At 38.7% G+C, this 13,531-nt stretch overlaps 1 protein-coding gene across 2 annotated transcripts in view; it reads right to left on the bottom strand.

Annotated features, from left to right (window-relative positions):
* PIK3R3 (phosphoinositide-3-kinase regulatory subunit 3) overlaps positions 1-13,531 on the bottom strand; it is a 104,993-nt gene that overhangs the window by 25,441 nt on the left and 66,021 nt on the right. For both annotated transcript variants that reach the window (XM_027537396.1, XM_027537397.1), the window contains exons 4-5: positions 8,600-8,780; positions 7,698-7,823 (exon numbers count right to left, since the gene is read on the bottom strand). In XM_027537396.1, the coding sequence (XP_027393197.1) occupies positions 7,698-7,823; positions 8,600-8,780 (307 nt within the window). The remainder of the gene's footprint in view (positions 1-7,697; positions 7,824-8,599; positions 8,781-13,531) is intronic.

The raw sequence follows: 13,531 nt of genomic DNA, 5'->3' as shown, positions 1-13,531 counted from the left end.
AATAACTATTACCTGAAATATAGCTGAGAACCAAAGAAAGAAAGGCCTCTGAGCTGCTAAGAGATTAACCCTGCATACCCTGAAGACAAGATAAAGTTCCTCCCTTGTAACCGATGCAGTACTGACCCCTAAAAAGTGCTGATGGAGTGAAGAGACAGAACAGAGTTCATGCACCAGCATGCAAAACCTTATTTTCCAGAAAAGCCTTACAGAGTCTCTTTAGTCTTACTTCATTTCCAAAGCACGTCATTTTTGAAACAGATTCATTAGTACATTCATCTCATTAAAAATAGAAAATGAGGAAGGGGAAGAAAGCTGCTAAAATCAGATGCAAAGTAAGATTAAAAACTAAAAACACCACAAAACAGAAGCCCAGGAGGCTAAGCCACTCACACTAGGGTAAGTGGTCCTCCATGTTCCAATGAGCTCTGAGGGTATCTGTACACTTTAGCATCTGAATCATGACTCCCCTAAAATTTTTTTTTTCCCCTAAAATTTTCAAAGAGGGTTAAATTTTGTTTACTTTAGAAAGTCAAGAAAATATGTGTAAAGTTCTAGAAAGACTGCAATCCTAAATGTTTATAAGTTTAAAAGTTTCAATGCTTATGGGACAATTCATCAACTATTTAGCACTGATTAATTCCTTTTTTAATAATTTTATTTGTCTTATTTATTATTTAGTTAGTTTTGGCTATGCTGGGTCTTTTCTTGCTGCTTGGGCTTTTCTGTAGTCGTGGCAAGAGTGGGCTACTCTCTAGTTGCGGTATGCGGGCTTCTCATTATGGTGGCTTCTCTTATTGCAGACCACAGGCTCTAGGGCACACAGGGTTCAGAAGCTGTGGCAAATGGGCATAGTAGTTGCAATTCCTTGGCTCTAGAGCACAGGCTCAATAGTTGGGGTGCACGGGCTTAGTCGCTCTGTGGCATGTGGGATCTTCGCAGACCAGGGATCAAACCCATGTGTCCTGCATTGGCAGGAGGATTCTTTACCACTTAGCCACCAGGAAAGCTCTGAATAATTTCACTGGTTATTTTCAACAAACTATTAATTGATTAATTTGACTGATTAATTTCAACAAATGATTACTGAGAATCCATTACACAGACAGTATCATCTGGTGTTAAAGAGAGTCACAAAAGGGGCCTGCCCTCCAAGATTCAGAATACACAGGCAAAATAGATTTCTGAACTCTAATAAGGTTTTGTTTCATGTCATGATAGAGGAAATAAAGTGGGGTGAATTAGTTTCTTATTGCTTTACAGAGACTTCATGGAGGAGGCAACATCAGAGTTAGGTCTTAAAGAATTGGGGTAGGAGAAGAAAATTCAGCATTGCACACAGATGGCATGGCATGACTTTTAAGTGGATATTAAAAGTCCACTTAAAAGACTGCAATTGCTCAGTAGGGCTGGAACATAAGGGAATCAGCAGGTGAGGGGCACTAGAACCTTGTGATGCTTCATATAGCTGAGGATATATCATATATATCTCAAGTAGTACTGTAAACTTACTGGAATCTCTGTATCTAAATATTTAGCTATAAATTCTACAATTCTCAAATATGGTGGAGGGTTTTGGCTCCCTTGAAAGGTTAAGAAAAGGTGGCAAGAATACACAGAAGAACTATACAAAAAAAGATCTTCACGACCCAGATAATCATGATGGTGTGATCACTCACATAGAGCCAGACATCCTGGAGTACAAAGTAGAGTGGGCCTTAGGAAGCATCACTATGAACAAAGCTAGTGGAGGTGATGGAAATCCTAGAAGATGATGCTGTGAAAGTGCTGCACTCAATATGCCAGCAAAGTAGGAAAACTCAGCAGTGGCCACAGGACTGGAAAAGGTCAGTTTTCATTCCAATCCCAAAGAAAGGCAATGCCAAAGAATGCTCAAACTACCATACAATTGCACTCATCTCACACACACTAGCAAAGTAATGTTCAAAATTCTCCAAGGCAGGCTTCAACAGTACATGAACCGTGACTTCCAGATGTTCAAGCTGGAGGAAAAGGCAGAGGAACCAGAGATCAAATTGCCAACATCCGCTGGATCATCAAAAAAGCAAGAGAATTCCAGAAATACTTCTGCTTTGTTGACTATGCCAAAGCTTTTGACTGTGTGGATCACAACAAACTGCGGAAAATTCTTCAAGAGATGGCAATATCAGACCCCCTGACCTGCCTCCTGAGAAATCTGTATGCAGGTCAAGAAGCAACAAGTAGAACTTGTTGGAACAACAGACTGGTTCCAAATTGGGGAAGAAGTATGTCAAGGCTGTATATTGTCACCCTGCTTATTTAACTTACATGCAGAGTACATCATGAGAAATGCTGGACTGGATGAAGCACAAGGTGGGATCAAGACTGCTGGGAGAAATATCAATAACCTCGGATATGCAGATGACACCACCCTTATGGCAGAAAGCGAAGAACTAAAGAGCCTCTTGATGAAAGTGAAAGAGGAGTGTGAAAAAGTTGGCTTAAAACTCAACATTCAGAAAATTAACATCACAGCATCTGGTCCCATCACTTCATGGGAAATAGATGGGAAAACAGTGGAAACAGTGACAGACTTTATTTTGGGGGGCTCCAAAATCACTGCAGTTGGTGACTGCAGCCATGAAATTAAAAGACATTTGCTCCTTGGAAGAAAAGTTATGACCAACCTAGACAGCATATTAAAAAGCAGAGACATTACTTTGCCAACAAAGGTCCGTCTAGTCAAAGCTATGGTTTTTCCAGTGGTCATGTATGGATGTGAGAGTTGGACTATAATGAAAGCTGAGCGCCAAAGCTGTGGTGCTGGAGAAGACTCTTGAGAGTCCCTTGGACTGCAAGGAGATCCAACCAGTCCATCCTAAAGGAAATCAGTCCTGAATGTTCATTGGAAGGACTGATGCTGAAGCTGAAGTTCCAATACTTTGGCCACCTGATGCGAAGAACTGACTCATTGGAAAAGACCCTGATGCTGGGAAAGATTGAGGGCAGGAGGAAAAGGGGACGACAGAGGATGAGATGGTTGGATGGCATCACCGACTCAATGGACATAAGTTTGAGTAAACTCTGGGAGTTGGTGATGGACAGGAAGGCCTGGGGTGCTGCAGTCCATGGGGTTGCAAAGAAATGGACATGACTGAACAACTGAACTGAACTGATTAAAGTTCTGGCCCTAGATCCTCAAAGAAAACACCAACAGTCTGACTGTTGTATGTGTTGGCAAGCAGAGCAGCAAAAGAAATAATGTTTGGTGTCACTGCCAAAGCAGCAGGTCCCCAACAAACAATGCGACTATGCCTACCATCAAAACTGTAACCCACCTTACCCCTTCTTCTCTTCTCTGGGTCTTACCTCCTGTCCCTTCCTCTGGTACTTCATATCATATCAACTAGTCCCTCTCACAACATTCACTCTTCCAGTCTAAGGTTCCTTCTCACACAGGTTCTAATTTAACACCACTTTGAAAAAAAATAAAGTTCCTTAATCCTGATTTCTCTTTTCAGCTTCTGAAAAGAATTGTTTATATGGGCTCTCTCTCGTTCCTCATCTCTCATTCATACTCCAACTGACTCTTTTCTGGCTTCTGCACTCACCATTCTACAGACACTACTCTTTCCAAGATCACCAATGATCTCATGGCTGAATTCTGGTGTCTAATTCCAAACCATCACTAAATCCTATCACTTTGCCTCATAATTATATGTAATCCAGATGTAAATATCCCCACATACAGCCTATTCTCACTCTGTGCCAACTCTGACTCTGGGTACACCATCTCTTCCCATTCTCTGGGAAGAATCTGATTACACCACAGCAAACTAGATTTTATCTAAAATGAAATCTTTCCTTTTACAGAAAAAGAAAACATGAAGAAGGTCTACAACATTTAGAAACACTGTAACACAAATGGAGGAGGTCAGTTCTTTGATCTCCCTTTAACACTCATTGTCTCTCCTAAACTGTTAATCGCTGGATCCCTCTGGATCCCTCCCTCTCTTCTACCTCCCAAAGCTTTAAGCCTCCAAGGCTCTTCTCCGCTTGGCCCATCTCAGGTCGCACTCTCAATTCTCACACAGAAATTAGCCCTCTTCTAGCTCTGGCCTTCTGGCTTTTTTGATTGCCTCCATCCAGCCCCATTCCCAGTTCCCTAAGCAGGGATTCCACTTCCAGAACCCAGTCTCATACCAGCTGCTCAGCACTCATATTCTGCTGTTAAATATGAGGATATTATTGGGCATGTGTGCAATATGTGGAGTTTTCTGTTTTCTCCAGTCATGATAAGAAAGAAATGCAACTCTACACAAGCCAAAGCCATATGCAATGGTGGCTATTTTTTTCTAACCTCCATTCACAGAAGTGTTAACCTTCCCCAAGACTGTAGTCCACACTGAGATCTGATTTCAGGCTCTTGACAAAGGTGGAATGCTTTGGTTCATTATCTTGCATAAATTCATTCAATAAACAACTGAATGGTGGCTCAGTGGTAAAGAATCTGCCTGCCAATGCAAGAGACGTGGGTTTGATCCCTGGGTTGAGAAGATCCCCTGGAGAAAGAAATGGCAACCCACTCTGGAATTCTTGCCTAGAAAATCCCATGGACAGAGAAGCCTGGTGGGCTACAGTCCATGGGTTCTCAAAGAGTCAGAAACAACTTAGCGAATAAACGACAACAATATTGCAGGCATTATTTGAAGCATTTAGGATACATAACAAATTTGAAAACTTCTGCTCTCCTAGAACCTTACCACTTTATATTCCTAGTCAAAATGAAAATGTTAACATTTGCTTGGTTTTGTACCTTATAGAATATACTCATATATCTTTTGAGTCTTTTACTTAATATTTTTGTGAGATTAAACATAGTGTTATACAATGCCCTTTAAATAAATTCACCCACACGATTAGAGTAACCCATCACTGCTTTATTTGATGCAGAGGAAAGGGATTAAAGCATGCCATTTTGACTAATGCACATTACAGTTAACAAATATGTCAGAGAACCTTTCACTTCTGCAAAATAAGGCCTCACTACTCCCTCTGTATAGCTGGAGTCAAAAATCGTTTCCTACCTAGACTAGGTATTCAATACATATTTTTGGATGGTTGCACTAATCTTTTGTACCTGATTCTCCCTCTCTCCCCCTCCGCTCTTACACACACACACACACAGATTACCTTTCTTAAAAATATAAAATGAACTAAATTGGAATTTAGGAGAATTATTTTCTAAAACTGGTTATGTTAAAATCTACTGATGTCCTATGAGAGAGTCTGTCTATACTTAAGTTCCCATCCTTTACCTGAAGCTACATCATTAGCATTTCTGAGGTCATGAGGAATTCCTTAGAAGCATTTAATAACAGTAGTTGCCTCTGGGGAATGGGGACTTTCATGCTGTGTGATATAATTCATAGAATTCAGCAATATTTATATTTAACATATATATTTATATAACTTTTGTATGTTTTAAAAATCAAGTTTTAAAGTAATTTCTGAAAACTCTTCTAATAGCTATATATATGTATATGTATGATAATTTCACCATCTCCTAACATTGACCACTTATGTTGATTCAATCTGAAGAAACCTCAGTAACTTTTTCTCCATTCTAAATCAAATACTAGTCTCATCACAGATAATTCACTTAGAAGAGGCAAAGGAACACAGAAAACCTGAAATCTGCAGTGTAAAAAACAGCATACACACACAGTCACACCACAGACACAGCACAAGCATCAGATAAGGAGGGGAAAAAAAGGTTATTACAGTCATTCTGAATAACTACTTAGCTAATAAAAGAAAATCTGAAAAAAAAAGAAACCAAACATCTCACAAAGAAAAATGGACCATCACAGTAACTCTGACCACTGTAATCCCACACCTTCCCCTAGTCAGCACTGTATCGCACACCTAACCTGCAATTCTCGCAGGCCAACATCTCCTAATAAACTCCTCCAGTCCAGAGGCTCCTGGTGCAGTCTCTGCATTTACACTGCACACCACAGACACTAGCTTAGAAACAAGATCAAGGGCTTTGGGGCTGAGAATCAAGAACATTAATTCTAGGGTCAAAACAAGGAACCATGAAGCACAGTAATACTGGAAGAGTTCACAGATGACTAACCCTCAACAGTTAACAAACTACAGACAAAGACATTTTTTAAAAATCTAAGTATTTCACAATTGTAATCAAATTGTCAAAACACAAAGAGAGAATCTTGAAAGCAGCAAAAAAGAAGTGACTTGTCATATACAAATGGCATTCAATAAAAAAATACTAATAAAAAATAAAAATAAAAAAATAATAGCTGATTTGCCATCCAAAATATTTAGGCTGTAAGGCAGCAGGTGGGCAATATTTAAAGACCTGGAAGAAAACAATTGTCAGCCAAGAATTCTGTAACTAGAAATACTGTTCTTCAAGAATGAAGGAAGAGAAATTATATAAGATAAGCCCAGATAGACAAAAGTTAAAGGAGTCTGTTACCCCAAGACTTGCCCTACAAAAAATGCTCAAGAGACTCCTTTGGGATGAAATGAAAGGACACTAGACAGTAATTCAAAGCTACATGAATAAAGAAAGAACACTGGTAAAAGCAACTGCATAAGCAAATATAAAAGCCAGTAGTTTTGTACTTTTGGTTGCGTGCATGCTAAGTAGCTTCAGTCATGTCTGACTCTTTGCAACCCTTTGACTACAGCCTGCAGGCTCTTCTGTCCATGTTCTATATGTTTTAAAGGACAAATGTATAAAACTATAATTATAAATCTATGCTAATGGGCAGACAATGTATAACAACGTAATCAGTAGTGATAACAATGTAAGGGGGAAGGAATAAAAATGTATAGGAGCATATATAGTGTTTAAACCCTACTGAAAACTTTTTCAATACTAAGTTGGTACTGGACTTCCCTGGTGGTCCAGTGGTTGGGAGTCCACCTGACAATGCAGGGGACACAGATTTGATTCCTGGTCTGGAAAGACTCCGCATGGCGCAGGGCAACTAAGCCTGTGAGCCACAACTGCTAAGCCCGTGCACCTAGAGCCTGTATTCTGCAACAAGAGATGGTCCTGCTCACCACAGTCAGAGAAAGCCCAAGTGCAGCAATAAAGACCCAACACAGTCAATAAATAAATTAATTAATTTAATTTGGTTTAATTTTTAAAAAGAGATACCAAGATAGCTTAAACAACAAAGTGAAAGTGAAGTCGCTCAGTCATGTCCAATTCTTTGCGACCCCATGGGCTGTAGTCTACCGTGGCTCCTCTGTCCCTGGGATTTTCTAAGCAAGAGTACTGGAGTGGGTTGCCATTTCCTTCTCCAGGGAATCTTCCCAACCCAGGGGTCGAACCCAGGTCTCCCACATTACAGGAAGACGCTTTACCTCCTGAGCCACCAGGGAAGCCTAAAACAAGGCCTCACTGTATAACACAAGGAACTAGATTCAATATCTTGAAACAACCTATAATGGAAAAGAATCTGAAAAAGAATTCATACATAAAAATCTTTATATACATAAGAATTTATATATGTAAATCAACTATACTTCAATAAATTTTTTTTAGCTTAAAAAAGATATCAAGGCAGATAAAGACTGTCAAGTGAATTATGGAAAATAATAATATTATAGAAAATCCAAGATAACTGTAAGCCTTACCGCCTACTTACTGGCCTAAACAACAAAAATATACTAACCTGGGATGTTCTGGTATATTCTTCATATAGTCTGTCATATTCTTTACTCTTTTCCTGATACTGAGAGTGATACTCCTGCAGTTTTTTCCCGACAGCATCAATATTATCTTCTTTTACCAACTGATCCTATATAGGTAAACAAAAGAAATGAAGAATGCCAATATTTCTAAAACATGGATCTTTCCACAACTATTTATTTTTAAATTGTATTTCTGCTGTAAGTTTAAGCTACTGTATTAGTATCAAGTATGGGAAACCACTAAATCCTTTTGTTAACACTAAGATCAACCTCTTAAGATCACATCAAAATAGGTAATACTTAAAATTTTTTTAATGAAATATAAATAGGAAACAAACATTTTTTTATTTTTTAATATAAATTTATTTAATTGGAGGCTAATTACTTTACAATATTGTATTGGTTTTGCTGTACATCGACATGAATCCACCATGGGTGTACTCATGTTCCCCATCCTGAACGCCCCCCTCCCACCTCCCTCCCCATACCCTCCCTCTGGGTTATCCCAGTGCACCAGCCCCGAGTATCCTGTATCATAAAGTTAACAAACACATGCAACAAGATATTAAGGAATAGTAGTCACAAAATAAGTTCTAAACATATCTTAAATCTTAAGTAGGAAAATTTAAGCATCTAGCATTTCTTCTTTTTTTTTTCCTAATAAACCTGGTAAGTTAGAATCAAATGATGTTGTTAAATAATGACTTGCTGATTAGCTATTAAGAGCCTGTGTAACCAGAGGACTTCCCTGGTGCTCCGGTAGTTGACTTTGCACTTCCACTGTAGGAGTATGGGTTTGATTCATGGTCAGGGAAATAAGATCCCACATGCCACAGAGCACAGCCAAAAAAAAAAAAACCCCAAACTTATGTAATATACCTACCTGTTGGTATCTGGACACTGGGTACATCAGTTTCACATCAAGTTTGGGATTGTACTGGGCAAGAGATTCATGATGATAGTGGCTAATGAGCTCCACCACAGAATTAAATGTCAGAGGATCAGAAAAGCCATATTTACCATCTCGATGATAAATCTTTATTAGCTTATTATTGCCTCCCTTCCTGTGAACAACAAGACATAACTGTAGATTTTTTTTTCCCAAAAAATTCCGTTGAAGTACTCTTTCACTTGGAGATATGAAAGCTTGGTGTCACATTGTAAACAAGTTTTATTATGTTAACAAGACTGGAATGGGTGAAAAGGCATATATTATATGTGTAGAAGTATACATATTATTTTTACAATTATTTCTTCTGTCTATAAAGTATCTTGGTTACTAAAGGTCAACATACACAACTTTCAGTATCAACAAATTTAACAAAAATAATCACTAAAACAAACTAAAACAAAAGTAAAGTGTATCTTTTGTTTATTTTCTGAACCACTTTTTTTTAATGTAAATTCTGTATCAAGAAGAACACAGACAATCTCTTCAGGATCTAAAGATATGTGGTAGTGTGTCTCTGGAGGGACACAGAAGCAATCTCTATATGAAGAGGGTGATAACCATTTGTCACACATATACCAACACAACACTCATGGTTTTATTGTTAATGCACAAACATAATTAAGCTCCTTGAATGATTTATAACTGAGTAATTAATCCAGCACCCTACATTACTTTGTCTTTTAGATTCACTTATAATACTTGGAAAGACTATTTATTTAGGCATCACAATATGTAAATGATTCAACTGTCATTCAACTGTTTTACAAAGTATAGCTTTTGAAGAGCCATTTATATTAGATGCTTGAATAGTTTAGACCACTTTTGTTTACTGAGACATATCCAATGGTCCCTTAAAAGATAATTTATAACCAAAGCTTAAAAATGGCCATGTTTTGCAAGTCCCCTAAGGTATAATCTAAAAGCAGAGCAGACTGATTCATTATATCATAGCAAAATACTGCACAATTCTCACTCAACTGTTCTTATAGCAGCATACAGACTTAATGGGGGGAAAATATGCTTCTTTATCTCTTTATGCCATGCCATTACACATGATAAATGAAGCACTGGGATTTGTAAAAGGTCAAACACAATAGGTTTGAATCCGTGGACGATTTAAATGTAATGCTTAGATGGTCAGTTTAGATGGATGAAGAACTATCCTATAAAACGTTACAGTAGAAGGACCACCTAATCATAGGCAGTTTCTATAGGTGTATTCCCATGCATATAGCCATAGAGGGTATGGGTAATGCCAGCTGCTCTTTCTGCTAGAGGAAAACTAGAAGGTACTTACTCATTCAAAAAAACTTTTTGCACATCTATTATATGTCCAGACTGTATGAGGCACAGTGGACACAGTGATAAACAGGCCAGATACAGTCCATGCTCTCACAGAACTTCCAGTTTAGGAACAGGCGGAACATATCCCCATTTTTATAAAGAGGATAAAGAATTTTTCACTAAGATAGAACACAAAAATAAACAACTAGATACATCACCTGGTAATAGGTCCTTTAGAAAAAAAAAAAACAGAGCAAAGGAAAAAGATTATTCTGGGGGTGGAGAAATGGCTACTTCATATATGTTGCACAAGGAAAATCACTCTGCTCAGGCGACGTTTAGCAGAGTCCTAAATGATGGGAGCAGTCTGGCACAGCAGATATCTGGGGGAGAAGTTTTCCAGACAGGGGATAGCAAGTACAAAGCGCCTGAGGTAGAAGCAAGCTGGGCATGTTCCAGGAACAGCAATGAGGTCAGCATTGCTGGAGCTAAAAAAAGCAAAAAGGAGAGTAGTAGGAAGCAAAGTAAAAGGAACCTGGATCATATAATAGCCTGTAGATCACTGTAATGGCTTTTGCTTTTGCTGACTAAGATGGGGAACACAAGAAAGTCTGAGCAGAATGATATCATCTATTTTGTGTTTTACAAGGCTCATTCTAGCTGCTAAGTTGATAAGACCATTCAAAATAGGCAGAGGCAGAAGTAGAAAGGTCAGCTGGGAGACTTGTAAAATAATCTAGGCAAGACATGATGGTGTCTTGGACAAGGGTAGTAGCTGTGGAGATACTGAGAAATGGTGGGATTCTGAATATATGCTGAAGATAGAGTTGACAGGATGCGCTGTGGCCTAGATATGGGCATGAAAGGGGACAAAAGTAAAGATGATCTCATGGCTTTTATCTTAAGCAGTCAGAATGGAATTGTCATTTATCAGAAAGAAGGAGGATATATATAAAAGGAACATGTTTAAAGAGGAAAAAAGCACTTTAACTTTAGATTTGTTAACGTTTGAAATGCCCAGTGAACATCCAAGAGCAGAGGATCCTGCAGCCTACGTAAGGAATCTAAAGTTCAGGAGCAAGTTCTGGGCCAGATGTATAAAATCAGGAGTTGTCAGCCTATAGATGTTATTTGAAGATGAACATAGCTGAATAAGAGAAAAGGTCTGAGGTCTAAGTCCCGGGGTACACCAATGTTTAGTGGTCAGGGAGATGAGAAAGGAAACCAAGATAGAGCAATTAATGAAGTAAACAGTATCTTAAAACCCTGTTTTTTAAAAAAGCATTTTGTCAAAGAGGATAGGATCAACTGGGTAAATGATCTTGGGGTTTGGCAAAGCAGAGATCACTAAGGGGTCCTGACCAAATGGTGTCAATAGAATGGTAAGGATGGAAGACCGATTGGAATGGATCAAAGAGAATGAAAGAAGAGGAAGAAGAAATGCCTACAGACAACTGTCTTGAGGAACACTGCTGTAAATGGAAGCAGAGAAGTAGGGAAACAGCTGAAAAGAAAGAGTCAAAGGAATTTTCTTTCTTTATTATTCTTAAGTGAAAGATTGTAAAGCATATTTATATTATTATGGGAATGGCTCAGTAGAGACAAAAACTGTTGATCCATAAGAAAGAACAAAATAATTCCTAGGGTGATTCCTTGAGTAGGTTAGAGGGATGGGATGGGATGGGATCTCATCCACAACGGGATCCTGGACAAGGAAATGAACAGTCATCACTGGAACAGGAGAAAGGCAGAGTATTCACATTCATGTTGATGGCTGTAGCAACAGGAGCATGATGGAATTAGATCTCTTCTAACTGCTTCCATACCCTCAGAGAAACAGGAAGCAACTTCTTTAGTTAAAAGGGAGGGATGTGGGTTGTTGATCTGAAGAGAAAAAAAGAACATGTGAAATTATCATCTAGGAAAAGTAAGAGAGCAAATGGGACTGTGAAAATGTAAATTCAGCGGGGCAGTACTAAATGCCCACTTAAGATTGGCAGTCACAACCCAACTCATTGGAAAAGACCCTGATGCTGGGAAAGACTGAAGACAAAAGGAGAAGGGGGCAGTAGAGGATGAGATGGTTAGACAACATCACCAACTCAATGGATATGAACGTTCACAAACTCTGGGAGATAGTGGAGGACAGACGAGACTGGCATGCTGCAGTTCATAGGGTGGTAAAGAGTTGGATCCCTGGAGTAGGAAATGGCAACCCACTCCAGTATTCTTGCCTGGAAAATTCCATGGACAGAGGAGCCTGGTGGGCTGCAGTCCATAGGGTCGCAAAGAGTTGGACATGACGGAGCATACACACATTCATAAAGAGTTGGACAGGACTTAGTGACTGCACAACAGTCTGCATGATGTATTTTTCTCCACATTCAGCTGCCCGGGTATAGGCAAAAAACAGATGGAGAGTTGAATTTAACAAGTGTTGGAATATATCAATATTTAGACGACTACTACAAGGGAGAGAGGCACAAGTCTGGAGAAAGGATATACTCAACAAGGTTATTTTAATATTAGACTGTTAACTTTAAAGAGAGAAGGAAGTAAAGACATGAAGGAACTGAGGAATAGTGGGTTTTTAATTATGTCTCTCCCATGCTGTAACCTTCTTAACAGAAGAACATTGCTACTCCTCCTTACATCCTAGCACCTGGTCCAATGCCGGCATATATCAGATTCCTAAAGATCTGTTAACTATCCAGATTTTCTACTATAAATACCATTTGCTGATTTTTTTAAATGGTAACTGAATTGAAAAAGCTCTACTTCTTCTCACCTATTGTCTGCAGTCTGATCTCACGCTCTTTTCTCTCATTTGAGGGTCACCAGTGACTTTTTACCAAATTCGGACTCTGCTCTCCCCCTCTATCCCAGGCTCAGATTCTTTGCAGTGACTGAAATTTCCACACTCCCTTTCTTTCCTCTACTCCCACTTCCTTCTTAATATTTCATAATTCTATGACTTCTGTGACATTACTCTTTTCTTTCAACCTCTTAATTGTTCTTTCTCTGCCTCCATCCTGCTGCTACACAGTTTATTCCCTAAAAAAAATTTGCCTTCAGTCCTCCACCCTTTTTTTCCTATATAAACTCTTTCCTTAAAATTCCAATTATTCTATGTAGATATGTACCTGAATCTTTTTCTGGCCCTATATTCTCCCTTAAGCATTAAACATAAATTTCTAGCTGTACTCTAGATATATTTTTACCTGGAAGTTCTGAAGCAGCTAAAAATCAACTGCTCCTGACTCTCCTATTTCTATAAATGGCACATTCATTCTAAGCCCAGCAGGCTCAAACCACAGTCACTTTTAACTCCTCCGTAACCTCATACTTTTTCTATTATCAAATCCCTTTAGCTCTCAGCTCAACATTGCCTCTTACTTTGATTCTCAACTCCTTTCCTAGAGCCACAATCCTAGGTAATAGTGTATTCAATCTTTTGATCATGTCATTGCCCTGCTTAAAACCCTTTATTAATTTTTTTTTTTTTTTTGTACTTAGAAATAAAGTTCAAATTCCTTACCATGGCTCATTAGGCTCTTTGCATCTGGCTCTTTCCCACTT

Source organism: Bos indicus x Bos taurus, chromosome 3 (assembly GCF_003369695.1).
Source record: "Bos indicus x Bos taurus breed Angus x Brahman F1 hybrid chromosome 3, Bos_hybrid_MaternalHap_v2.0, whole genome shotgun sequence".
NCBI lineage: Eukaryota > Metazoa > Chordata > Mammalia > Artiodactyla > Bovidae > Bos > Bos indicus x Bos taurus.
This window is presented reverse-complemented; position numbering and strand designations above follow the sequence as displayed.